A 27017-nucleotide genomic window follows, 5' to 3' on the forward strand; every position below is an offset into this window, starting at 1 on the left:
TGCTGTTACATGTGTTAGTGTATTGAGATTTTCAGAAATGGGATACATGTAAGCTGTTGTTCAACTTCTGCATTAATAGGAAATTATTTTTAATGGGAACTCTTGGTTACAGCAAATCAAAGCTCAGTGCAGGGCTCTGTCAACATCTCCTTCTTTCCTCAGTCCCTTTTCATATGTCCCTCTCTACTGTCTGTGCTGTCCCTGCCTTTGGTTTCCATACCCTTTCTCCTGGTTGTCTCCCCTTTTCATTTCTTCGCCATTTCTTTTACTTCTGTTTTTTTTTTGCCAGCTTGGTTTTGCATTCCTCTTTTTCTTCTCCTTCCCCCCTGAAATAACAGTCAGACCTCTGTCAAACCTGGTATTTAGGTTTTTGTTGTGAAAAACAAGCCTGAGGTGATGGCTCTGTGGTCAGGATCATGCAAACAATGTTATGTGGATCCTGGCAGGTTTCTGATGCATTTGGATACATCTTCATCTCACCAGCACACCCAGCTCAGCTGCAGTGTCACTCTTGCTGCTGAGTGGCGTTTGTCTTATCTCAGGCTGTAGATTGTTGCTGCTTGACTTGATGGACTTCAGTTCTCTTCTGTTGTTAAATCCAGCAAACAAGAATTTCTGTACACAGCAGAGAAACAGACCTTCTGTACTCTATGGTAACTGCATGTGTTCAGCATTTTATCAGTGGCTCTTTCTAAATCAGCACCATAAAAATTGTCATTCAATTTGTTCCACTTAGTTGGGGCTGCTTCCTTTAATGACCAAAGCAAACATACATTTATTGCTTTTTTTTTTTGCCTTTTTTTTTCTGACTACTGCTATAGGAACCAGAAGGTAATGACCTACCTTTGAAATTCTCCCAGATATAAAAGTGCCACTTGAACCTGAGCAATGCCCTTGCCTGTGCAAAGCACCACACGTGTGTTTGTCAGAGCCTAATCCAGGGACCTGGAAGTACTGATGTGCATCTGAGGGACTCTGTTGCTTTGTAGACCTTCTGTTTCTGAAAAGAAAGGAGTAATCTGATTGTAGCTCTGATGCATCTCTATGCCTGGCTGGTAGCTAGAGATGGTAGCCAGGACAGAAAGCTCTTGCTCGTTTTCTGTCTGCATGTGAAGAATTTGTTTACTGTCAGCTGCACTTCGTGCATCAACGCTCCTGTAAATGTACCTTTTTAAAGTGTTTTTTACACTGTCTTCTAGAAGTGCTGGCTCTGAAACATTTCTTGGAGTTGCAAGTTGTGTGTATGGTTCTGAAGTGATTTGAGGGCTGTATGTACTGGTTTGTTGAATCCATGGTACTGAGCATGACCTTGGGGCGACAACATGGGTATTGATAAGTACAAACTTCAATGTCTTACGAACTTGCTGTGCAGCTTTAGCATGAATTTGTTTTCATCTTCAATTTTAACATGGAAAGGTTTGCTTACTCTTGCAGGATTAACTTCATGGGTGTTTGCCTTAGAATGTCATGAGAGCCCTTAAGCTTTTACCAGTGTGTATATCTGCTTATCTGCCTACTCTTCACTTCACATTGTTTACATGCTCACAGTTTTTCATGCTGTTATTGTTGAAGTGATACTCATCACTGGGTTAACTTTGGTCTGGAAAGGGGGCAGAAATGGAAATGTGAAGTGACTTTTGCGATTTGATTTCCAGAGTTTAGCCTGGAATCAGATACTGCTCTAAGCTGGGCTCTGGTTTCTGAGACATTTGAGTATGCTAGGGAATAACAATGTTTAACTGCTCTTGCTAGGTTGACTGATAAGTATTTTATCTACTTGTGTTAATAAATGCATGATTGCTTATCAATTCCAAGAGTTTATAATGATCTCAGTTTTCAGAATGTCTTCTAAACAAACTGGACATGAGGTGCAAGCCCCGACATAAACTTAATGTTGTATTTATAAAGAAAAAGATCCCTTAAATTTTCAAGCTCACAATCTGTAAGGCGTTTTAAATACATGAAAAGTATGCTTGTGGTTTGTTTTTTCTAAGCTTTCTTTTTCCATTCCTATTCTTTTCTGCCATTTGTGTTACATGCAGGCAACTGGAGTTATTTCGGATGGGGAGAGCAGCTGAGTACGTAACAGTTTGATTTCTTGCAAGCTTTCTAATCGTATAGTGATGCAGCATGCTCCAGTACAAGGAAAAGTGGAAATATTCATGCATATAGAAAGTCTGTTCCGTTGTATTTTATTTTACTTTTGCTTAGTCTTCATATTTGTGTGGATGGATGGCCGTTCATTTTTTCACTTTTTAGCTTTGTTTTGGTCATGTTTTATATGAGTTGCTTGTGCCTTCTGCTGGAATTTGAGGACACGATGGCGTAATTGACTCTTATTCTTGTCCTATAAAGGTGATTCTAGTTTTTTACTTGTGTGTGTCTTTTATGTTGGTCTTCATACCTATGTGAGCCCAAATCAGTGTTTGAAGTGATAGAAAAACACAAGGAAATCTGTAGTCATTGTCTTACTAAGATGAGATAAGGTGGCAATATATTCCAAATACTAAAATAGGAGTAAATCTGAAAGAAGAAAGGACTGTTGCACACCAGTGAGGTTGTAGGTATTGTGTTGTGTTCAGCCTCAGCGGAACAAGTATATCATGGCAAAAGTTGCAGGGCTTTGCTTTCACTAGTGCTGAGGAAAAACTCAGATACTTCAGCTGTCTGTGATCTGTAGAGCTGATGCCACACCTGGAGATTGCTGTGTTAGATTCTGGTTATGCTGCGAAATTTTTGTTCTTTGTTCTAGAAAATGCACCTTCACTTTCTGAAGGTGCTACAGATGCTAACAGGCAAGGTTGAGCAAAAGCTCAAGATACAGTGTGTGGCTTCCATAGTCTTTAGAACATGCAAGCGTTGATTTATCAGTCTTAAAGCAAAGGTGTTTGTTCCCTGTGTGTAAGACAAGAATGTGAGTGTTGTTTACGGAAGCATGCAAAGAAAGATCACTGTGGCTGCCTCCAGCAGGGCAGAGATTTTGCTTCATGCTCTTCCATTTTTGACATAATGGAATTTGTAGAGGATGCTCTTACTGCTTCTGAGCCTAGTGTCCAGCTGATGTTACAGTGCATTTCATATGTAGACCTGTTCTGCATTCTAGAAGTCTTCCACTAGTGACTTCCCCATTTCTTCTCCTACAACATTTGTTGTCCTCCTTGTTCTCCTGTCTTTGATCAAATGTAAGTTCTTTGTGCATTGTCAATGTTGACCAACTCGCTTGTGTTGTCAGGGCTGGATCTCTCAATTGATGATTCTTGGAGGTGTGGTAGGATAACTGAGAGGTAACTAATCAACTTTTGGACACTAATGTAAGGGAAATGGAATGTTTAGGCATTAGTCAATGGGAAGTCTAGGAAGGCTGTGTACATGTATTTCTCCTGTTTATCTGGAGAGTCAGTGTGTGGTTGTTTTGCTTTAAAAGGTACTTGTATTCATGAGGGTCCCTCCACTCCTCCTTCCCCTTCTTCCTTGCGGTGCTGTCCTCTTTGAAGTCATTTTAGCATCCTTACAGTCTGCCTTGGGGCAATGTTATTGGTGTTTCCAAGTGAGCTCCGTTAGCTTGATATATATGAAAAACAATACAAATGAAAAACATGCTTCTAATTGTAATGTTTAAAAAGCAGCTGAGAAGGAAGCAGCAGAAACAGCATATTGGTAGCTGGAAGACCTCTTCCTGGTGAGAGCTTTATGCAAGAGGAGTGCTGTAGCACAGACTCTTGTTAGTTGGGCAGAGGATGCTTTAGGAAAGAGGCATCTTGTACTGCTGACCTAGTTTCATTTTAGGAAAGGGAAAGGCTTGAAGAAGTAGGGTGGATGTTCAAGGGAGTCTTTGCATTTCAGCCTGTCAGTTCTGTTCTTGGCTGATGGATGTTTCAGCAGCAGAGTATTTTCAAGTGAGAAAAACAGGATTATGAAAGCTCTTAAACTGGAGACTTAGTATTGCAAACATACTGTCTTAAAAATATGCAAATTTCAAATGTATTTTTAAGCTGTGAGGACAATGCAATGAACTCATGACCTGCAAAGTTCAATTTAAATAGTTTCTCAAAATCTAGGCATTTTTAGCATGAAAAAGATACAGAAGAGCCTCAAAATCAGCCTTGTGTGCTTTTGAATTTTTTTTCCTTCCTTCTTACTTTGGCAGTCCTCTTTCAGCTAGTATGCATTTTGGTTATAAGATTTTAGAAAGTGTATTTGTCAGAAGTGACCAGTGGTTCAGTAGATGATGGTGCAGTGGGATCTGAGACTTAAGGAAAGAAGCTATTGGCAGCTATGGTGAGAAGAAGTTTAAATGGATGACAGGAGGGGAAGGTGAACTAATTGCAAGGCCCATGGTATAGAGTGGGCAGAGACTTTAGCTGACCTGGAAGTTATTCCTTCAGTTAGTACCATTTATTTTCTTCTACCATTATTAACATAGACAAAAGCTGTGAAAAGCTCAGTGCTTGTTCTGGAGAACTGATGAGAGTTTTGCTTTTGTCCAAGATTTTGCTCAAGTTTGTAGAGGATAACTAAGTTTGGGGGACTGGACGTCAGCTCCCAGGGGCTGATGACGCAGTGTGCTAGGAAAAGCAGGAGGCAATTTCAACTGAATACGTTTTGAGAGGAGCTCCTGCTGTGCCTTGGGACCTTAAACCAGGGAAAACCACTTCTTCATTCATCCAGCCATCTCTAATAATTTTGCTGCTAGTTTTCCTTGCTGTCCTGAAGTTTGATGTAAAGAAAGCTGCCAGAGGCTAAAGCAGCCTAGTTGAGCTGGCATAGCAGGACTGTCAAAGTGTTTTTGAGGTCAAGATATTAAAATCTGTATGTCTTCTACCCTGCAGCAGTCATGTTATAACTTCTGGGGGTGGGAGTTAGGGGGAGGAATAACAGTCACAGAAGGTATCTCCTTCCTTGATTTTCCCCATTCTGTGAAGTCCTACTGTGTGATGTGACTGCCCCAATGGGTTTTCTTCTTATGCTCCCTATATGCATGAATATTCGGTGATGAAACATGAACAGCATGCTTCTTTCCTGCCCTGCAGCCTTACCCGCAGCTCTCTACTCAGTAGGTCCAGTGACAAAGAAACAATTTTCATCCCTTGACAGCTCTTTGGTATATGTGAAATTTCTCAATCTGGGGTAAAAAAATTACTGGGTTTTTACGTTTATTGTTATGTTTTGTTACCAGTTTTACTGATCTTCTGAGACTGAGGCTAAGCTCCAACTTTGCTTATAGAAGACTTGTTTTATCACCTGTTTGAAGAAAACTTCTTGAATTTATTACACCATGTGTGTTATGAGGCATGTTTTGCTGAAACATGGGCTGTAATGCCTCCATTTGAAGGGGTGCTGCATCCCCAAAGCCACTTCTGCAAGTTCTTGTCAGTCTCTTAATTAAAATTTAAGTGTCAAGTATGTTAATGAATGGGATCATCATTATATGCTGGCATTTCAGAAAACACTTTCTTGCCAAGGTAATGTGTGCTGTAAGCCACATATGGGCCAGGTTTTAATGCTTTTTATCCGGCTGAGCAATGTCTTTGTTTGAGAGCACTTCTGTTAAATAAAGTGAGAGTGCTCTTAGGGATGTTGCAGTTCCGCATGACTAAGAGTTTTTTGAGTTCACTCTTATTCATGAGTTGAGGATTTCTGTCTGATATTAACATCTGTGGATGCTGTTAGGTTCATGGGGCATACATCAGAGAAAAAACACGTTCCTGCCTCATCCTTTAAACATGCCTCGGGGAGGCATTTTGTGTCGTGACCTCAAAGAGGCTTCCTGCTGCTATAAACCAGTAAGAAGTCTGAGAAGTTGTGGTGTTAGCTTTTATAAACGTATATGCTCAAAATATTTGATTAACATTTATGCTAATCAGCTATTTTGGGATGTTGCTTAGAGATACTGGGGTTTATGTCAGAAATCTTCCTTTGATAGTGCAGAGGTGAGATGTGATGACTGGTGAACAAATCCAGACAGTGCTTCTGCAACAGTCTGATTCATTTGGAATTCTCTGAGCCTGTCAGCTGGTCAGAGTTGCTGACCCATAGAAGCAGTGTTCTGCTTCCTAATAAACATAACTGTGTAAATCTTTGTGCTCCCAGTATTAGTGAGTCACTGGATTCAGCTTTTTTCACCCATAATTTTACTACTGGTTTGTATTTTTTGTTACACATTTGAGGCTAGCTAAATTGTTTATTCCTAAAGCTGTTGGTCTGGTGACTTTTACCAGATCTTAAACCTGTATCTCACTGAGGCTGCCTTCAGTCTCTACAAGTGCTGTGATGATTATAGAGCCACAGCTGAAGAACTTTCCATCATACCAGAGTTACTTAGGCTTTACCTTAAATGACAGTTACATCTGATGGGACAAAGAAATTAGTAGAGCAGTAAAGTGAGGCATTAAGAGAATCTTTGAAGCGGTGTGTTTTCTGTCCAGTAGAAGTAATTATTATTCATTAGATGGCAATGGCTCAAGTGTTGAGCAGTAACAATGGCATTGCTCAGCTGAATAATAGCTTGTTATTCTTGTGAGGTCAATATAAGCCTTGTGATTGACAAATAGATCAGCCTTTGCTCCACAGGCTGGAAGTTTGGTGCTCCTCAGTGGAGTTTGGCATATGAAAGCATTTCTGTGTAGTAAATATTGAATATTTTTCCTAAGCACTGAGCTGGGATAAAATTGATGGACATTGTGCTTTTCATAAAGCTGAATACAGCAGCATATGATTGATACTCCTTTCTATTCAATTGACTAGAGACTGACAAGAGCCCTGCAGCATTTAAACTACTAAAAGGCAGGAGGCTTAACTCCATTTTCGGTGTGGACAATCAAATTGAATTGGTTCCACTTCAGAGTGTAGAGCAGGGCTTTTTCAAGTGGCCCATATTTTGCAGGTGTTTACTGCTGCTATTCTTTTCTCCTCTTCCATCCACTTTAGAGTGCTAATCTTACTATGTTGTGAAAGAACTGAAAAGATCATCAAGAACAAATTTTACCTCAGATTAAAACAAAATGGAAATTGAGTTAAGGGTATGGGAAGCACCCATGGAAGAAAAGGGGGTTCCCTGATGCTGCATTCCATCTACTTGGAATTTCAGCACTTAAATGCAGGGTTCTTTAAGGATCTGGCGTGTAAGGAGCACTCTCACTTCATTGTTCAGCCTCATGATGAATGACTATGTAGGACACACACCACTGGATAACCTACCAGAGAGGGCTTTAATTTGATTGTCCCTTTTAGACAGACTTGGTGGCAGAGAGAATGAATAATGGCTGATTATTTTCGTTTCAAGCATGTTAATGGCGCACTCCACTGCCTTATGGTGTGTGTATTTCACTTTAAGCTTGCAAAGATAACCTTGCATCCTGCACAGCCACACACAGCCATATATTTTTCATACCTTACCTCACTATAACTTGGCATTCTCCTTTCCTGAAGGATTACCAAGCAGAAATGTTGCTGCAGGGAGAGGGACTCGCTGGAAAGGAGCTTTTTCATTTGTGAAGGTTATAGTTAGTGTTAAGTACTGTGCTTAAGCAAATTTACCTTTATGTGTTAAATGTAGCAATTTCCCCCTATAACAGGTAGTGTAATTGTTTATAGGCAGAACTGCTCTCCCAGTTCTTCTGATTTTCATACTGAGTACATTCCATTAATTTCTCTTAACTTAAGCTAATACTTCCAAAAAAAAAAAAGAAAAAGAAAAAACATTAAAAAAATCCAGAAGCACAAAGTTCTGGTTAGGAGTGTTGAGAAGAAAGGACAGAAGTATTACAGTTTAAAGGTTGAAAAGTTTTCAGAAAGAGCTCCTTTCCGCAAAGTTTTTGAGTTTGTGGTTTTTTTCTCTTTTTGAATATCTAAAGGTTCATTTTGGCAGCTGCAAAGTACCTGAAATTTTGGGTGCTGGGGTTTGTTTGATTATTTTTTTGTTGGGGGGGTGAAGGTGTTTTGTTTTAAATACAGATGTCTTAATCTACCTATTAGTAATGATTAAAGAAAAATAAACTGTAATGGGAAGGGGGGAAGGGAGGGTGAGGATCTAATCACTGCAGTTCCTTGGTGCACACTTGAGAGAACTGGAGGTTATAGCCAGCTCCCAGATGGAGATACAGCCACAGCAGAAATAGTGGTTTTTTTTGGTCATTCTTCCAAAACTAAACGGGCTCCACTGTCCCAGCAAGGCAACTTGACAGAGCTGTGCCCTTAAACTGCTTTTGTCTCTTAGCCTTTGAAGATGCTGACAGTGCCGTGGATGACCGGGACAGCGATTACCGCAGTGAGACGAGCAGCAGCCTCCCCCCTCGGTACCACAGCACGGTGCAGCCCAACGCCTCCGTGCACCAGTTCACGGGCCCGGCCCGCCTGCAGCAGCAGGGCGTCCTGCGGGATTCCTGTGCCGACTCCCTCCACAGTTATGATCTGGACTATCGGGACCATGTGGCCGCCAGGTGAGTGCTCTCTGACGGGCAGCTCTCCTTGCCCTGTTGTTTTTCCACTGCAGACCGTGAAGGTACCGAGCTGGCAGAGGAGGGCAAATCAAGGGCTCTGGAAGTCTTCTGGTAGGAAAGTGTTACGTGTGTTGTTGACCCTGGGATTCTGCTGTGAACCAGGAAAAACCCGTGAGGGTATGTGTTACACCAGATCTGGCAGTTTAGGGAGTCACCTTAACAGATATGCTCAACTTTGGGTCATTTGCTCTTGGCTGTACTTTCCCCTTACTCTCTGAAGGCTAGAATAGTGGATAGTTGCTTGTTCTGGTGCCGTGGGTGTTCCTCTCAAGCCAGTGAAACACATTCTAGCAGAGTTATCCTATTGGAAGCTTCTTCCTTGGTGCAGATTTATTTTCTCTTCTGGATTAGCTCCAGTTCTATTACATCTGCCAAAACAATGTATTCAAGAAGGAAGTCTGTAACAGATTAGTTGTTGGGTTTTTTTTTTTCCTTCTGTTCCTGTTACCATTTAACACTGTTGAATGGTGTGTTTTCTCTTTCATACTTTCAGCTGTATGAAAGATAGTTTGTTTGCTCTGATTTTTTTTTTATCATAAATTAGTAGTGTTTTTTCACAAGTGTTTTTAGCTTGTTGAAATATTGAGCATTGCTGCACTAACGTACCGGGATCATTGGCTGTGAGCTAGAACTAGTTGTGCAAGGTGAAAGCAGAAGGTTTTGGTCAGCTTGCTGAGTGTTTCTGTAGAATGGGCTAAGCTGCTACTTCTGCCTTTGGTGAGGAAGGAAGAGGCACTATCACAGTTAGAAGTGCAGAGTTCTATTTGTATTATAACTGATTTTTTTTTGCCTTACCTCTCTTGGTGCGAATGTTCTTGTTTTCTAAAGTCTGAACCTAAATTCAGTTATTATCTTGGGTGACTGAGGTTAAGTTTTGCCCTTCTTGATGTATGATCTTTATTAGTAAAGGGTGAAGTTTAATGGTAACATCTAATGTTGTTACTGTTACTGAGGTTTCAAGAATAGAAGCAAATGTGCCAACAAAATGCATTTACTGCAGTGTGATGTGTCATTCCTAGTGCTCTATTCCTAGTTCATTAAATGTTTTATATATAAGCAACTTATTCCCTTTCCCATGTGAATCTGTACTGCTGGCTTGCAGTGGTAAAATTGCTGAAGATCTAATTGAGAAGATGAGCTGAGGCTTTTTCTTTTTGGAAGAGCTGAGTTGAACAGTGATGTTGGACCCCCAGTCAGGGGAAGCCAATGCTGGTGACATATTTTTGGAGTTGTGTGATTTCTTGGAGTGGTGTTGACAATACAGGTAGTTTTTCATCGCTCACTTTCCTAGGAGTCAGTGTGTATGTGAATTTTTATCTGTATCTAAAAGATAGAGGTGTTTTAAAGACCTTCTAAAGAACCGCTGCTGGTTTGAATTTTTAGAGAATACCAAGCTGGAATATATTTCTTTTTTTCCCCCCAGTTTCCTTAAGGTATTGATGTGAAAGGATCTGACTGATAAAATTTACTTGAAAACCGTGAGCTTTGTAGTTTGCTATGGTCTAAAATTATTTTCAGTCCAGAAATGCAGATCGTCAATGGTGATCTGAGAGTTCCTGTTCCCATGTGCATTTTCCACATGCCCAACAAGATTCTTTGCTACATATTTGATCTTATAAAATATGCAAATAAGCTTTCCAAAGAGTCTATGTGGGATTCTTTTACTTACCAGAAAGATATTTCCAACAAGCTAGCTGAAAAGAGGCATGTGGGTAGATCTGAAATATTTTCAAAACAAAGTTGTAGCTGAGTATTGCAGGAAAAAATTGTATTTGACTTTTGTTCCTAGCAGCTCTCAGTGCTGTGTGCCAGGCAGTCACCTGATGAAATCAGTGTTCCTGGCAGACTGCAGCTGATGGTTGCTGTGAAAATGAGGGCTTGTAGGAGGGTCTCCTGGGCAGACCCAGAAGAACCAGACAAGAGCCTGCTGAACTGTGCAGAAGATTGTCAGTGCCGAAATGCCTCAGTTGAAAGTGTCCGTTTTAGCACCTGAGTTTTTTTCTTACAATATTTGGATGAACAAGTTCTGCTTCTCTTTATTAGCTGTTACATGTGATCATATTCCTGTGATTGAAGTAATGTATTTTCTTCCAACCTCTCCTAAGGATGACAAGCAATATTGTTATGTGTCCTTGGAGTGTGTTTTGCTGCCAGCAACCAGTTTGGCTTCAGAAGAGCAGACATCTTTCCCTCAGTTTTGGTTTGTGGGGTTTTTTTTTCTGTTTGTTTGCATTTTGTTTTGTTTTATTTTGGTTTTTTGTGTGTTGGTTTGGTTTTTTTGTTGTTGGTTTTTGTTTTTTTTTTGGTTTAAGCACTAACTTTTCTTTGCAATGCTCATTTTCTTTAACTGTTCGTCCTTCATACCTCCCTAGTCTTACTCAGTATGATAGCATAGATTCCACTATGAGAGTCCACATCTGAGTCTTAAGATCGGTCAGATGAGTGGGTTGCCCTCTCTGCCTGTTTCCCTAGTGTTGCTGCTTTGAAGTGTTCTTGTGGTACATTTCAGCTGATATTCGCTGTTTGCCTCAGCTGTTTTTAGGTCTGCAGTAGTTAAATGCTGGGCTGATGTCTTTTTCTCCTCTCATGTGTTGGGTTTCTCATCATTATTTCTAATAAAAGGGATGCTTTATAAAAGAGCAGGGAAAACACATACAGGAAAAGAAAGAAAGAAAAGAGATTTATAAAGATTAGAAAGAAAAGTAATTTTCTTTATGCCTAAATTAGTACATTTTTCGGTTCAGCATTTACAGATAATGACTCTTCAGACATCCATGTAGCATCCATTGTCTTCAGCTGAGCTCTGGAAGGGCTTGATCCAGTAACTGTGGTGGCCCTGGGAATCTTTTGAAAGAAAATTATTTCATTTACTGGCTTAAAATAGTGAGCAAGAAGTGTAATAAGTGTTGTATAACAGGATTCATTTAAAGTAATGAGCATCTTTCCAATTAGTATAAGTTAGCAAATACTGTTGGAAATGCAGCACTAAAGCAGCAGTAGAAAATGCAATGACCCATCTCTCTTTCAGGACTGTCCCATCTGTATCCTATGCTGGCATGCTCCATGCAGCTCTCATGGTTAAGACTCTTGGATTAGCAGTATCCATAAAATTCCTGCTATCTTTGCCCTTCTCTGGCACTAGGGGGTCAGGGGCGCACATGCCCTCAGGCTCCTCAGTTCTCAGATGATCATGTTGATGTTTTTGCATCCACTTTCTACCTGTTTGTTTGTATCTAGATTGTATCAGAAGCTGTCCTTGTGAGGTTTAGGTGAAGAAGTTTCCTTGCTACTACCCTTGGGGCTGTTGAACGATTGAGATTATCCTGCTGACCAAGGGATAAGAATTAATCCCAAAATCCCAAGGGTCATTTACTTGGGTTTCTAGAAAGCATCAGATTGTTTCAGCTTAATTGCTGCAGCTTAATCCATTCTCCCACAATGGACAATTATAAATTGCTGGATCTGTTCAAATGTGTTATAAATGGGAAATACAGATCCTGAAAATCATCTGGGGCTTATGATGGGCTAATATCCAGCACCAGTGTTTGGATTTTCCTTCTGGTCCAGTAACAGCTCTGAGAATCTTAATTTTGTCTTGTTTAGGGGCACCTTGAGGCCTTTAGCTGCAGCAAGAGCTCTCCCAGCAAAGAAGAATGGTAAAATAGCTGAAATTCCTCTTGTTGCTCATGCCCACAGTTTACGTTTTGTCCCCTGTCCTCACTTGCCTGGGGTCCAGTGGCTCCTAAGTCTCCAGATGAAATCTCTGCTCTGTTGTCACCTCTGGGAGGTAGAAGGTCCCTGAAGGCTTTATGAGTACTGCTAAAACAAAGTCTGCAGCCCAGGGTGACCGAAATGCAGGCACAGCATAGTGGAATGGTGCACGTGGGCACTGCATCTCAAAGTAGTCCTGTTGCTGCAATAAGTGACTTCTTTTCAGCATTCCTAAAAAAGCAACAGCAGAGTACTGGTACTGCCAAGGCTGTGTGCCCTCACTTGATCACAAAAAGCTGTTCTCCCTCAAAAAGACATTTCTAAATTTTGTGCAGACATAACCGATGGAATCTCACAACCCATGCTGCTTTTTTTGACTATTTGATTGAAGTGTAATGGTGGCAGATTGGAAGGTTTTCAATTTTGTTATTCCTGAATGTTTCTGATTTTAATTTTCGTTTATTTAATGCATGTTTTTCCATTACTATTTTTTCTGTCCTTCCTATAGCTTTTTTTAAAACTGTTATTTTTCCCTTCCTATTTTTTTTGCTGCCTCTCTTCCTTTCCCTCCCACTCCCTTTATTTCTCATCTTAGACAAGGATCTCTAGCTAGAAATGAAAGAGTCAGGATCATTCCATTTGACACTGAAGATGGAGAAGAAGAACAGGACAATAACTATGAAGAGCTAGGAAAATTGTTAATAGAGGATTTCCTAGAAAAAAATCATAAAACTAGAAGTTGGCATGAGAAAAATGGGAAAAAGATACAAACTCTCTCAAAAAGAGAAAATTTAAATCACTATGAAAGATCAAGATACTGCCAAAATGTGTGTCTGGAGCCAGTGTCTGTAGATGTCCCTAGATATCCTCAGGAATATGATACAATTGATAGAAGAAGGAAAAAGAAACTGCGATACAGTTTTGAAGAGAGGGAACGAATAAGCCTGCAAAGAAATGGAAGTCTGCAGTTTCCTGGGGAGAAAACAGTTTATTTCAATGGTGTGGAAGCTGATTCTGAACCCATTGATGATTTCCCAGTATATGATAGAGTTAGAAAATATACCAGGAACTGTGAAGGGAAGGGGTTGCCTACTTATCCAGTCTTGCGTCCATACAAAAATGGGTTAATGGTTAAAAGTGGCAAGTTGCCCAACAAGCAGGGGATGAACCGTGAGGACTCACTTCACCTGAGTAACAGTGAGGACATGAAACACATGAGGATGCTAGAGAACACTTTTGTTCCTGTTGATGTCCTTGAGGAATTTGATAGCAGTGCTTCTGATGAGTTCCAGTACTCACCTGTTTCAGATGAGGAAATGGGGGAACTTTCAAGAAGATGGTATGATTCTGACATCAGCCATTTGAGAAACATAACTTCTAATTTCCCTGCAAATATGGGCTCCCAGTCAAAAGATGGCACTGATAAAAACCATAAAACTAAAGAGAGCAAGCGTGATCATCCTGTGCAAGACTTAACACTGTCACCTGTTGAGGAACCCAATGAGGAGTACATAGATACAATGGATGAACTTCAGTGTCTGGTAGAATCAGTCTCTGAATATTTGGCTGAAAAGGAGGAAGAAATCAGCAAATTTGGTACTTTGCCAGAAACAAAAAAAAATGTTGAGAATGTGCCACTGAAACAGGATAATGCTGATAATACAGCAGAAGCTAAAAAATCTGAGCAGACCAAACATCTTGCTGCAGAGGAGAGTACCAAAGGCAAATCTGAATCTCTTCCGGACTTGTCAGGTGTGAAAAATACAGTGAATTCCCTCTTTAGCTCATTCACAGAGAAGGTAGGGTCAAGCACAAAGCAACTCACAGCATCTGTTGAAAAACTTGTGTCTTCCACTCCGGAGAGCACAGAAAACAAAAACTCATCAGAAGGTGGAATCTTGAATGTATTTACCAGTAAGGCTAAAAGTGAGAGTTCTGCTTCTGGAGGGGCAGCAGATAGTAAATCTGACACCAAGTTCTCCATTCAGTCTTTGCTACCATCCCAGGTGAGTGGTGATAAAAGAGCCCAGAACACAAACTCCAGCAAGCCAGAAACCACTGGGACAGACAGTAAGGCTTCTGCACCACATCCTCCCCAGCAAACACAAGGAAATTCTGGCGACAGCCAGCAGAACCAGCATTCAGTTGTAAATTCAGTTCTAGGCATGTTTAATCCTTTAAAGATCTTCTCTGAGAAGGAAGTGCCAAAACAAGAAGTCACAAAAGAGGAGCACACCAAGGACAGCCATGCTGTGAAAGCTGAGGAGGCAAAAAGGAGCGAAGCACTATCTGGACAGATGTCAGCCAGGACCAGCAGCACTGTTCCAGAGGCACAGAAAAGTGAGACTAAAAGTGAGGCAGAGGTAAATGCAAGTAGCACTTCTGTGTCTTCCATCTTTGGCAGGCTCACAAACTCAGTCAGTTCCTTCAGTCTGAAAGCCAATCTTGATGGTCTCTTGGCTCCAAAGCAGCCAGATGTGCCACCAAAGCAACCAGATATGCATCCTATTACAAGTCAGCCAGGTGCCACTTTGGTAGGGAGTGCACCCATGGCTAGGGACCAGCCTCCTGCAAATCACCCAGAGGATCAGCATCCTGCAGGCCATGGACTGGCAAACAAGCAAAACAGAGGTAATGTGGAACCTAAGTCACAGCCTCAAGATCAGGGTACAGTGTCTGAAAGCTTTTTTAGCCCACTCAAAAAGTCTTTCAGTCAATTGTTACTTCCTTCTGCTGAACAACAGAAGAGAGAAGGTACGTCTGAACATTTTAAAGACCATAAGTCTGAGGAGGATATAAAGCAAAGTAGTTCATCAAAGGAAGAGCACTCATTTCCTTTCACTGGAAAACTTCCTTTTATCAGTGGGCTGGGTTCATCAGCAAAGCAAGAGCAGAAGAATGAAAAGGGAGGCTTTATGTCATCGTTATTTAAATTTTCTTCTGCAGAAAATCTAGCACCTACACAGCATCAAAAAAGTCATCAGGGTTCTAGTAGCAGTTCCCTGCATGAAAGCAGAAACAGTAATTCAGGAAATGCTGTTTCAGTAAAATCTAGCTCAGTTCCAAATTTATCAGACAATAAGGAGGAACTTTTACAAAGGAGAAACGTGGCTAAAGAAAACCTATCTACTGTCCAGGTAAACAGAGAAAAACACCAGGATAGTGCCTCTGCTACCTTTAAGGCCAAAGAAGAGCAGCAAAAATCTAAGAGTACTCAAGAAGAACCTAGAAATGTAAAAGGAGGACAGATAAAAGAGGGAGTAAATGTAGCAGACTTAAGCAAAGGCTCAGTTGAATCCACCTCTTCAGCGAAAGGGCCAGAAGCTCCAAGTGCAGATGATACTCAGAAGAAGCACACAACAGGTTTTCTTTCTGGCTTTCTTCACATTTCTTCAAATGAAAATACAGCCAATAATCAAGATTCAACTGTTAAAAGTGAGGGTGATAGCCAGAAAACCACTTCTCCTGGATTATTTTCTGGCTTATTTAGGTTTGCCTCAAGTGAAAACTTGTCTGAATGTAAGCAAGAGAAGACAAAACCAAATTCTCTGGGCTTCATGAAGCTTTTTGATAGAGGTGAGGATTCTAGCTTGGAGACGAAACCCAGTAATTCGGGAATGGCTTCTGACAGTCAAAGCAGCACTGGAGAAAAGCAGGAAGCTTCCAGCTTCTTAAAAAATCTGCTGCCAAAACCAAAGGAGAAGCAGGATAATGTGAAAACAGTGGAATCTTCCACTACTGGCCACCTATCCAGTGCAAGAGTAAATGAAACAACTGAGCCTCATGTTCCTCACAGTGCACATCCTGTGCTCCCTGAGGCCCTAAATCTGCAAGCCAATGTACAGGACTTGTCTGGAAAGCCTGTAAATAGCAGGCATATTCCTCACCAGGATGCAGAATCTAAAATTCTTCCAACTCCTTTAAACAAAGGATCAAATGAATCACTCAATTTGACTAATAAAAGCTATAACTCTACAGAGCAGTACTCAGCTTATCAGGAAACAAGGAGCCATTCTAGCTTTGAATGGGAATATGAAACGGGAGGACTGGCTGACACTCATGGAATAGCAGTACCAGTTTACTACGTATTAAACCAGAACCCTGTTCTGCCCCCTCAGTTCTTGGACTGGCCTGAAAATGATATGGTAATGAATCTTTGTAAAAAGGATGGGAATGCAAATGTGACGGATTGGCAGACTAATGCCAATTTTGATGGACAGAGTCTAGATTTAAGTGCGATATCATATGAATCATTTGACCAGTTAATGTTCCAAGACATTTGTTTGGAAGAAAACGATGCATGGACTGCTAATTCTCTCAGTGAAAGTTACAGTAACTTTCAGCCCTTTGAAAGAGACAGCAGTTACTCATTTGAAGAGTTGCCCATGGATTTGAGCTACTCCTCTGGCTGTGATGGAACAATGTGGACACTAATTGACCAAGACACTTTAAGTATGGATGAAGGCTTAATGTACTCATCCTATAGCAGGGAGTATCAGGAGTGGATAATGATGCTTGAGCAGGGCGTGTGGTGGCCATCAGAAGATGGTGATTGTGGATACTACATGTACAGTGACAACCAGTATGTGTATTCCCTGCTCACTGATCCCACTGGACAGTATGTCTACGTGTGTGCTCCTGAAACTTACTCCTACATGGACTGCTGGGATTATAATTTCCAGATGGATTCTATTCCAAGAGCTGTGCTGGAAGACAGCACAATTGCTGTTTGTGGTTTCAAAGTGCCTCTTGGCAGTGAAGATGAACTGTTTTGGTTTGCTGAAGAAGAGTGTCTAGATGATTATACAACAAATAAACCCCTGGATTTGTCAGTAGCTTTGCAGAGGAGCGACCAGCTAATGAACATGAATTTGGAAACTTTTTCACAAATGTTTGAGGAGTCAATTTATTATCAGAGAGAGCAGCCGTTAGATTTTTCAGGTTATAAACTTCAAAAACTAAAAGTGGATTTCAGACCTGAGAAGGAAACCCTGAGTCATTCAGAGGAGCCTCCATTAACCCTTGATCTCAGAACACATTCTAGGGCATCTTTCAGTAAATCTCTGAGTAAGGAATCCCACACCAAGGAAGTTGGTAAGGCTGTCCCAGTGACAACTTCTGGGAGTGGGTCATCAGGATTCTTTGGATTCCAGCTGTTTCAGTCTACTCCTAAAGCTGAAGAAACTGCAGCATCTACTGAAAGAGTAACAGAACCAAAAAAGACTGAGGAAGATAAGAAAACACCAGTGAACAAAGTTAGCTCCTTATTTTCTGCTTTGGGTGGACTAATTGGAAAGTCTACAAGCCCTGGCTCTGAGACATCAGAAGATTCTACCTCAAAGAGAACAGACACACGGTCAATACCATCTGAAAGTAAGGCTGATATTTTACCACTTACACCAAATAAAAAGTTAGATGAAGAACAGACTGGGCAGAAGTTTCCTGTTACACCAGAACCAAGAAGAAATACTTCGTCAGAACTTAATTTGGAGGCTGCTAGAAACGAAAAGCCAGAATTACACCGGACTGAAAACATCCATGTTATAAAACCAGGATTAACAAGATCTCCTTCTGTACTGGGCCAAACTGCTGCAGATGGCAGGCCCATACGGGAAGAGAGACCTGTTAAAGCAGCTCCAGCTTCCAGGCGTCTGGAAAGGCATGCAGCCATTAATGAACCAAGTCAGCCACAGCCAACTCCGAGCCAACCAGCCACTGAGCCTGAGGAGACATTATTTAAAAGTGCTCTGAAATTGTTCAGTCTTGGAGAAGATTCTCCTGCAACCTCAACTGCCAACAAACCCCAATCTTCTGGATTTTTTGATTTCTTTAAAACACAAGTAAGCAAAGTGCCACAGCCATCACCGGAACCGGAGAAGAGGCAAAGTAATAAACCAGAAGAGGTGAAACAGCCAGAACAGAAGGAAACCTCTGGCATCTCATCTTTATTTGGATCCCTTGGAGATCTCTTCAAAGTGGAGCCTGTGTCTTCTCAACCAACCTCAAGTCCTACTACTCTGCCAAAACCCAACAGCAGGACTGTGACTGAGCCAAGGCAGAAACCTGAGAAGACTGGGGGTCTTCAGAGTGCCAGTATGCCGTGTTTGTCCTCCACCCCCAAGGAAGAGGTGAAAACAGAAGGCATGGACAAGCAGGTCTCTCTTAGCGCCGGGGTGCAAGAGGAACAACAAAGTAAAAAATCTGAGGAGTCTCCTGGAAGTAAAAAAGTGCCTCTTGGAAATGTTTCACAGAAGCCAGTGAGTGTAGGTCCCAGAGGAAGCCAGCTGGGCCAGCCAGCCGGGCAGCAAAGCAGCACACCCACGGCCACACCAAAGCAACAGGGAGGTCGTGTGGGAGACACAGCTAATAGGGCAAAACCAAAGCCAGACCAGACACCCAAAGAGTCAGGTTTCAGTTTGCCATTCAGCTTCTCTGATATCACTGTTCCAAAATCTCAGCCCGCCAGTAAGAGCATATTCTCTTTCTTCACTGGATCGGATGAACCAAAGCCTTCAGCGCCTGCTGCTGCTCCTGCTGGTGGGAAGCAACAAGAAACAGAGGGGCTGTTTCATCTGCCCTCCTTCTTCTCCAGTGGTCCAGCTCCTGAAAAGAGTGTACCTCAGAGAAGTACTAGTTTTAGCTTCTTCAATTTGACATCCTTTTTGGATGAAAAGCCACCAACTACTCCAGGGCAGGAAAAAACAACTAAACCAGTGAATTCTAAGCCACCAACTGCTCCCAGACAGGAGAGTAATACAAAACCAACTAAAACAGTGAATGCTAAACCACATACTAAGCAAAGTGTTCCCACTGACTCTGATGTCAAAACCAGCAGTTCTACCATGCAAAAAGATGCAGACAATAAAAAAGAAGTTGATGATATTATTGCAGCAGTGACTGGCAAACAAACATCTAATGACCTCATAATCCCAGAAAATAAATCAGAAAAGCTGGCAGTGGGCAGTGTAGAAAGTATTGCTGCAGTAGCTGAAGAGAGTGGCTTAGAAAAACTTCCACAGACCAGTGGAGAGAGTGACTTAGGAAGACTTCCACAGGCCAATGAAGAGAGTGGCTTAGAGAAGATTGCGCAGGCCAATGAGGAAAGTGGCTCAGAAAAGCTTCCACAGGCCAGTGAAGAAAGTGGCTTAGGAAAGCTTCCACAGGCCAAGGACACTGCAGTAACCAGCCTGTCTGCTCCTGGCCCTTGCCTTCAGACTCCCACTGTGCAGGAGGGTTCTCGGGACCAACAGAGTATTTCCCCAAGGGCAGAAGAAAATGCTTTGGGTAATGTGGAGAAAATGGACAGCGTTGCATTTCCTACTGATGAAGGGCCTTATTCTTCCAAAGAGCAAACTTCTGAAAAGGTTGATCATAGTGTGGCCACAGGTGAAAAGATGGATTCCCAGGGTCTAAATGACTTAAATAGTATGAGTGACTTGAAAAATGAAGTGGTGTCTGAAGAAATACGTGTACAGAATGAGTTCCCAGAACAAAAGATACCTGAACAAGTTGACAGATTACAAAGGGCACAACAGCCACATGTTCCTCCTAAAATGCCAGAGGCACCTAATTTGCAAAGCAAACCAAAGGAACCTGAGAGTGATAAATCAGTTCTGGATTCTTCAGTTGAAATGTTTTCCAGTTTCATGACAAAAATGAAACCACCTAAAACATTTTCTGGTTTCTTTTCTCAACCTCAAGCTACTGCACCTCCACCTGCACAGAAGAGGAGCTCCTCTTTCTTTGGTTTCTCATCCCTCCCAAGTGGCCCAGCACCAGCTTTCACGAATGATATATTTGGCATCTTCAAAGGTCCAAAAGAATCTCCAAAAGAGATGCCTCCAAAATCCACCCCTAAACCTCAAAGCACTGGTGTGAAAGATGTCACTGGGTCTGTTTCAGCAAAAGACTCTAGGGAGCCAGAAAATACAGCTGCAGCCAGAGAGTCTAAAAGAGATGTCTCTACCTCTGTGAAGAAGGATGTAATAGCTGCTTCAACAGAAAAGAACTCCACAGAAGAGTCTCCTATGAAAACAGAAATTGAGGAGAAAAAGAGCTTGGAAACCTCTAAAGAGGAACCTTTGAGTGCCACTCCAGAAACAGGAGTCTCTATTGAGAATGAAGCCCTTGCGGTGCTGCAGCAGGACAGTGAAGCACAGCCCTCTGAGGTGGTAGATGCTCTGCCATGCCAGTCTGATCTCAGTGGTGCAGCTGATGCAGTGCAGACTGAGGCCACTGGCCAGGCTGATGTAGGTACTTTCCAACCAGCTGTGGGGACTTCAGGTGTAGCAGAGGAAGAAGCTGCTCCTGCAGACGAGGCAGCCTCTGACATCCTTCACACTGGCTCTACTGATGAGCTCGCACTGGAAATGGAAGCCCAAACTAACAGGGCAGACACAAACCTTTCCCAGTTAGATGAGAGTGCTTCACTTGAATCGGACCCTGCTGTTACAGGGGATCAGGCCAATGCTGGTATTGATCAGCAGGACTTGACCAGTAGTAATGATAGCAAACCCACAGCTCCAGCTGATGAGCCCAGTGTTCATCTGCCTGAGCTGAAGGAAGGGAAGACAAGTGAGGTAGAAAAGCAAACTACTGAACAGGAAAAGCATTTAACAGTTGAGGGGATGCCTGTAGAAGCGATTGCTTCCAAATCTGACTTGAAGAAACAGGGTAAAGCTAATAATGTTGCTCCAGATGCAAGCAATAGTAAACCTGTCTTTGAAATACCGAGCATACCCAGTTTGCCAAAATTCGGCTTTATGTCATCTTCTGATAGCGGAAAACCTTTTGGGTCATTCTTCTCTCAACAACCACCTTCTGCTAATAAAGCAGGAACAGATGAGAGCCTTGTGTCCAGTTTTAAGAAACTCTCTATGTCTCTGTTTGAAGGAGGTGGTGAAGAAAAGGTGAGTAAGCCAGAGAGTGCCCCAGGAGCAGTATTTGGGAAAAAGCTAGATTTCTCCTTTCCCTGGCAAAAAGACATCAAGGAGACCTCTGCCAAAAAGGAACCACATGTACCACCACAAGCTTTGTCAAAACCAGATGACAAGGTGTTAGGAACAGTCAGTTCAGAAGAAAACTCAAAATCTGCAGTCTCGGATCAAGTGACTGACGCAAATATAGAAGTGAAGTTGTCTTCAAAGCAGCCTGACGCTGTAGACAATGAACGTTCTGAAGAGCCATCTGGTGCAAACACTGTTGATGATACATCCAACAAAGAGCTGGGAGAGAAGCTTGACAAAGAGTCGGAAGATCAACAGAATGTGATTTCAGGTGAACTGCAGAAAGAGGATCAGGCAGAGGAGCATGTGCCAGAGAAGCCTGAGGAGAAAGAAGCTGGGCTTGATTCTGCTTCTGATGGAGCAGCTCTGCATCCTGACACACTGGCTGCAGATCTGCATGGCGTGGAACAACTGAATGAGAAAAGGCTAGTTACAAATGAGGCATAATAAATGGGATTTGACCATTTATAATGCAATGCTGCAGCAGTAGAGAGTGGCCTTGGTGTCTGATGTTCGTAGCTCAGTCCCAGTCCCCTCCCAGTGTTTGTGGTTTCGCTGGTGGCTGTCACAGACAATATGGCAAACTGCAGTCACTGGTTCCATACAAGCTTTTAGACCATTTCTCCCCTTTTTCCACTCCTTTTCTGTAAGTGTAATTGAATTTCTCATGTTCTTATAGTGTGTCCCACTGAACAAGATGTTCTTAGCAGGCTAATTTCATCAGCCTTTCAGAAGTTATAATCTTTGTGTGTTAATTCTGCTGCATACAAATAACTTTGCTTTCTTGTTTAGGAATAATATTACTACTGTATTTGCTAAAAAAAAAGTAACAGGTAGAATGTATTGGTAGGGAGGAACATTTTGTTCTCAAAATGTAAGGTAAATGTTTTAAATTTTAGAGAGAAATTTGACTTACTGATGATAAATTATAGAACTACTTAGGTTTACTTCATGTTAATGAATATATTAAAACACTTTCAGAAATATTAGTGAAGATATTCTAATGCTTGGTCTTCCTAAAATTGGTGCAAAATTTATTTCATGCAGTTATGAAAGTCCCTAGAGGAAGATACCCATATTTCATGAGTGCAATGAGTCCTGTGCATGTGCCAAGTTATAGTTGCCCTTAAAAATCAAAACAGAGCCCTGCTAAACTTAAATTTAAATATATATATAATTCTATGTAATGTAAGTGAAACTTGTTCCTCTGATCATACAGTTGCAGCTCTGCACTCACAGAACTTCCTGGCTCCAAATTCTTCCAAGACTGCAAGAGAAAAATATGAGTGTTGCTTAATTCTTGGCCATAGTTTTCCTGACTGCATGAGAAATCTCCATCTGCTGTATTTTGTTTGAGGATTCTAGGAATTCAGTCCTGAAAGTGGTGTCTTGAATCACAGAGGTCACACCCCTATGTTTGGCTTTTCTTTGAAAAATTTTTCTGTTTTTGTAAAAGGTTGTAAGTTAAAGGTCTTGACAGTCTTAATCTTGACTGCAACATATTTTATCATAAACTTTTAATGCATAAAAGTGAAGTTAAGTTTATTTTTTAACAACAGTCACCTTAAATAGATGTGATAAAGACCCCCAATTGCAGCAAAACTGCAGAAGACAGAAGCACTTTCACTCTGAATTGCTGTGTTTCCATTCTTATTCCTATCTGGTTATTAGAATATCTTCACTGCAGTTTGTAGCTGGTGTAAGGTGAAGCAGTACTTGGTGCAACAAAGACCAATGTATAGAGCATATGCGAATGTGTGTATATATGTATTTGTATATACACAAGAAGTAAATATGGTCTATATACTGGTAGATTGTGTATGAAGTATTTCTACTGCCTACCAAACTTTTGAGGTTCACAAATCTATAGTTACATAATAATCATAAGAATATAATAGTTAAATATGACTTCATAGCATGCCTTTTCACTAATATTTAGTGTACTGCTCAGTTTTTTACATGTGCAGGTTGTTTTGTGTTTTTCCAAGCCACTGTTTTTTCTGATGGACTTTCTTACTCTCTCACAGTCCTGCTGGCAGTAGTAGATACGGCTCCTCTTGCAATGTCAGCCAGGAAAGCTCTCACCTCAGTGAGCTGGAACATTCCCATGAAAGTGCCCATGGCTCTGAGCAGGAGGATGATCACCAGGAAAGGCAGTCAAATCACTCTTACCACAGTTCGAGCAGCTACCAGAAGGATGGTCAGGCGTGGCTCAAGGAGCAAGAGGAGCCTCATGGCAAAGGAGAGGAGGAGAAGGTCTGCAAAACTGAGGAAAAGCCTGCAGACCATTCTGCAGCTAAGTTACCTCTGGAACTTGAAAAGCCCAAGGATGTTGATGCAGGAGTCCAAATGAGGTAGGTGAAGCTATTACCAATTTATTTTCAGCTAGTTCAAAGAGGATTATTCTGTTTGCTGGGCATTGTTCTTGCAGCCTCTTCTGACAACTGAGTTGATGTTGTTGGTCTGTGAAACATCTGTTGTAGAGGACCAGTTACTTATGGGACATTGGCTAAGCTGAAGCTACGTTTGCCTTGTGTGCAAAGAGGCACACTTGCTAAAACTGTGGTTTTTGTGTGTGTGTAAAGAGGAACACCACTTTGGAGCTCATTTGGTGGATTTTCCTGTCTCTGGTTTGATGAACATGCCCCAGCCCCTAAATAGTTGCTTCCATTGCTCATGTGGGATCAAGTTTATGCTTGAAGAACCAGGAATTGCATTTTCATGGTTAGAACTTCACTGGTTCCATTCTTGTAGACTACCACCATTGGAGTGAGTGTTATGTAGTTGTAAGTTGTAGAGAATTACAGCATGAATAGACATGTTGGTCTGACTCACTGTGGGAGCTTTTCTTGTCCTTGTACTTTGGCTTTCCAAGCTGTCAACAGTACTGAAAACAGGCTTCAAAAGTATGTAATATAAGTTTGGGAGAGTAGAGTACTGGGTTTTGCACAGGTTTTATAGAAATTTCAAATTTCACTACTTAAATTTGAGAGTGACATTTTTCCTTGAGGTAATCAAGTCATTGCAGCCCCTGTATGTGGTTTTACTTTCATAAGTATGAGGTATTTTTTTTTAATCTAGTTCAGTTAGACCCATGGGAAGATGTCTGCCTGTCTGTACCCTTTGGAGGGTACATCTGGTGTCACAGTGCTTGGATGATAGAATTAACTGCAGGAGTTCATGTGTAGGCAAGCCTTACACTAAAGATGAAAAGAGGAAAACAAGACGAGAGAAGTGTTAAACTGTTTTTAAACTCTGATTCACTTTCCTCTTTTCCTAACAGAGCAGCAGGAGTCTTGTCCCAGAATGGCTGGCCTATATTTGTTCACAGGAAAGGTTATTCACATAGTCTATTTCAGGCTAATTTAGGCATCTAACTTGGATGCTCCTGCCTCACTGGCTCCCTTTCTCCCCACCCTCTGGCAGTGCTCTCCTGTCTCCGTGGAATAGTCATGGAACAGAGCTCTGAGTGTTGATCCCTAGAGCTGCACCTGAGCTAGATCTGTAGCATGGATGTGTTTTGGTCTCATCTATGGGGTTGTTTTATACACTCAGCACTGTGGGGCAGGTGCTTTGCAGGCAGGAGGTGTTTGTTTTTGTGATTTACACCTCAGCAACATACAAAAGCAGGAATGCAACCAAAGGCCCAAGGTATCACAAGCTTAGGGACTGCAAGATGTGCTTTGGGCACTGAGGTGGCGCGTTGGTGACAGATCTGCTTGTCCTCTTGAAAAGCTGTAGGAAGGAGTGGAGAGACAGAGGTTCAATGCACAGAGGAAACTAAGGGCTGAGCCCTGTTGCCAGTGTTTCCAATAAAGAAGGGCTGTACATTTGCAGCAGGAGGAGTAGGAAGGGGCAGTGGCTAGAAGAAAACTGCAACAGGCATGGAGGTATAAAATCTTCCAGCCACCTCTTTATATTTGTAATTACGGTACCATTGTGTTGCATTGGCTTGGTCTGCTGTCATTGACTGCTTTCCTCATATTAGCACAAACATCATCTTCCTCCTGGGTTCGGATTGTGTACAGATCATATCTTTCAGCTCATCGGTTCCCAGGGTGGCTCCTGAGTTTAAGGAAACCTTTCGTTTAGCTGCTCACTTCCCAAAGCACATGCACAGCTGTGCTGACTGGAGCCTGTTGGTTCCTTCAGAGCTGAAGCTGTAACCAACCAACCAGAATCTTTAATGCTGCAGGTAACTATCTTCCATGTAGTGATTTCCTGTTTCTTGCTTTTCAGCTACCAGGGTGACATCGAGCCACTGCCGTTTCCTCCAGCAAGAGCCCGTTGGATTAGAGCCATTAGCAAAGTCCGACTGCAGCTTCAACAGGTAGGATGGAGTATTGCTTCTCTCCTTTTCTGAGCTGCTGTGGCCCAAGATTTCACTTCTTCTTCACTGTAAGGCACCTCTTACAGTTGTGATGTTTTGCAGACAAAAATTGTATTGAATGTATTGTGTAGGACTGCAGCATGTTGTGATGGTTTTAGGGCTCTCTGGTTCTACCAGACATTTTTAACATTATTGTGTGGAACTACAGCTGCATATCAGAAAATATGCAGAAGCTGAGAAATTAGCTCTGAATTTGTAAATAATAACAATAGTGTCTAGGACTTAAGTGCTTTATTCTAAATTGTTTGAAATTAAGACTTTTTCTCAAGGCAACTTGAGGATAGCTTGTTAGTTTAGTAGGAGTTATCTGTATTATTTGTCGTGTGAAAATGTTCCTTGGGAAACTTTGCATCAAATATTTTTATATATACTTATTGAAAGTGGGTGTATAGTAAGTCTTGGTATTTCCATCTCATGAAAGTAAGATTTAAAAATAAATAGTCTTGATTTGGGAAGTCAAAAGGAAAAGGTTGTGACATTTTCTATAACAGTATAAACACTCTTGTTTTAGAAAACACTGTTTGAGAACCAAAAAAGTTGGATTAAAAAAAAAAATTCTTATGGTTTTATCCATCTATATGCCCACAGAAAGATAACATATGGTGTTCATGTTCTCTAGATTTTGCCTGCTAGCCCAAGTGCAGAGTTAATATATTTCACTTAGAAATACTACTTTCTTCTAGAGATGACTTGTTTTGTTTTTATAAAAGATTTTACAGTATCTGTCACAATCAGAACTTTCTCTTGTGGATTTTTGCAAATTTTCAAGAACTGATTGTTGTTGTTACTTTGCATCTTGGGAGGCAAAATAGATTTTCTCTTGTTTTATCTGGATTGTAAATGCTTTTTCATCTAACAATGGCTTCACTTCTGAGTAGAGAGGATTTGGATCAAAAACTCTCAGTATGACATGGAAAGTGAAGAACACCACTAGTATTTAAGAAGAAATGAGCTTCTGCTATGATTTTGTAGAGTATGCAAACAAAACAGTTTAATTCTCTGCCATATGGAAAACAAGTGCACAGACAAGGGACAAGAGATTCCACACCACCTATCCATGGATCTCTCTCTTTTTCTGAGAGAGTAGAAGGGCCATAAGGTGGTTCACCATTGGTTTGTGATTCTGCTGAATTGGAAGGATAACATGCTTTGGGATGATACTGAAACAGTAGTTTCGTTTGGATAGCAAAATGTCATTATTTGCTTTGCCTTGACCACTGCTGACGACTATGGATCAAATTTTCCCTTAAACCAAAAAACGTAGGAATTGGAGCTTTCTGGGAGGCTGCTCTGGGTCTTAGCTGCCTTTTCTGTCCCAAGACTTTTCCTTACCTCTGCTCTAGGTCTCTCTTGTTCCATATAAATCCATGTCTCGTGATTAGGACAAGGAATACTGGAATAATAAAGGACTAC

General features: G+C 41.5%; 1 protein-coding gene across 2 annotated transcripts in view; it reads left to right on the forward strand.

The window, feature by feature from the left end:
• The window catches only part of UNC13B (unc-13 homolog B), a 206110-nt gene that overhangs the window by 55159 nt on the left and 123934 nt on the right, over positions 1-27017 (forward strand). For both annotated transcript variants that reach the window (XM_063180306.1, XM_063180307.1), the window contains exons 8-10: positions 8216-8438; positions 23242-23568; positions 25454-25544. In XM_063180306.1, the coding sequence (XP_063036376.1) occupies positions 8216-8438; positions 23242-23568; positions 25454-25544 (641 nt within the window). The remainder of the gene's footprint in view (positions 1-8215; positions 8439-23241; positions 23569-25453; positions 25545-27017) is intronic.

Source organism: Melospiza melodia, chromosome Z (assembly GCF_035770615.1).
Source record: "Melospiza melodia melodia isolate bMelMel2 chromosome Z, bMelMel2.pri, whole genome shotgun sequence".
Lineage (NCBI taxonomy): Eukaryota > Metazoa > Chordata > Aves > Passeriformes > Passerellidae > Melospiza > Melospiza melodia.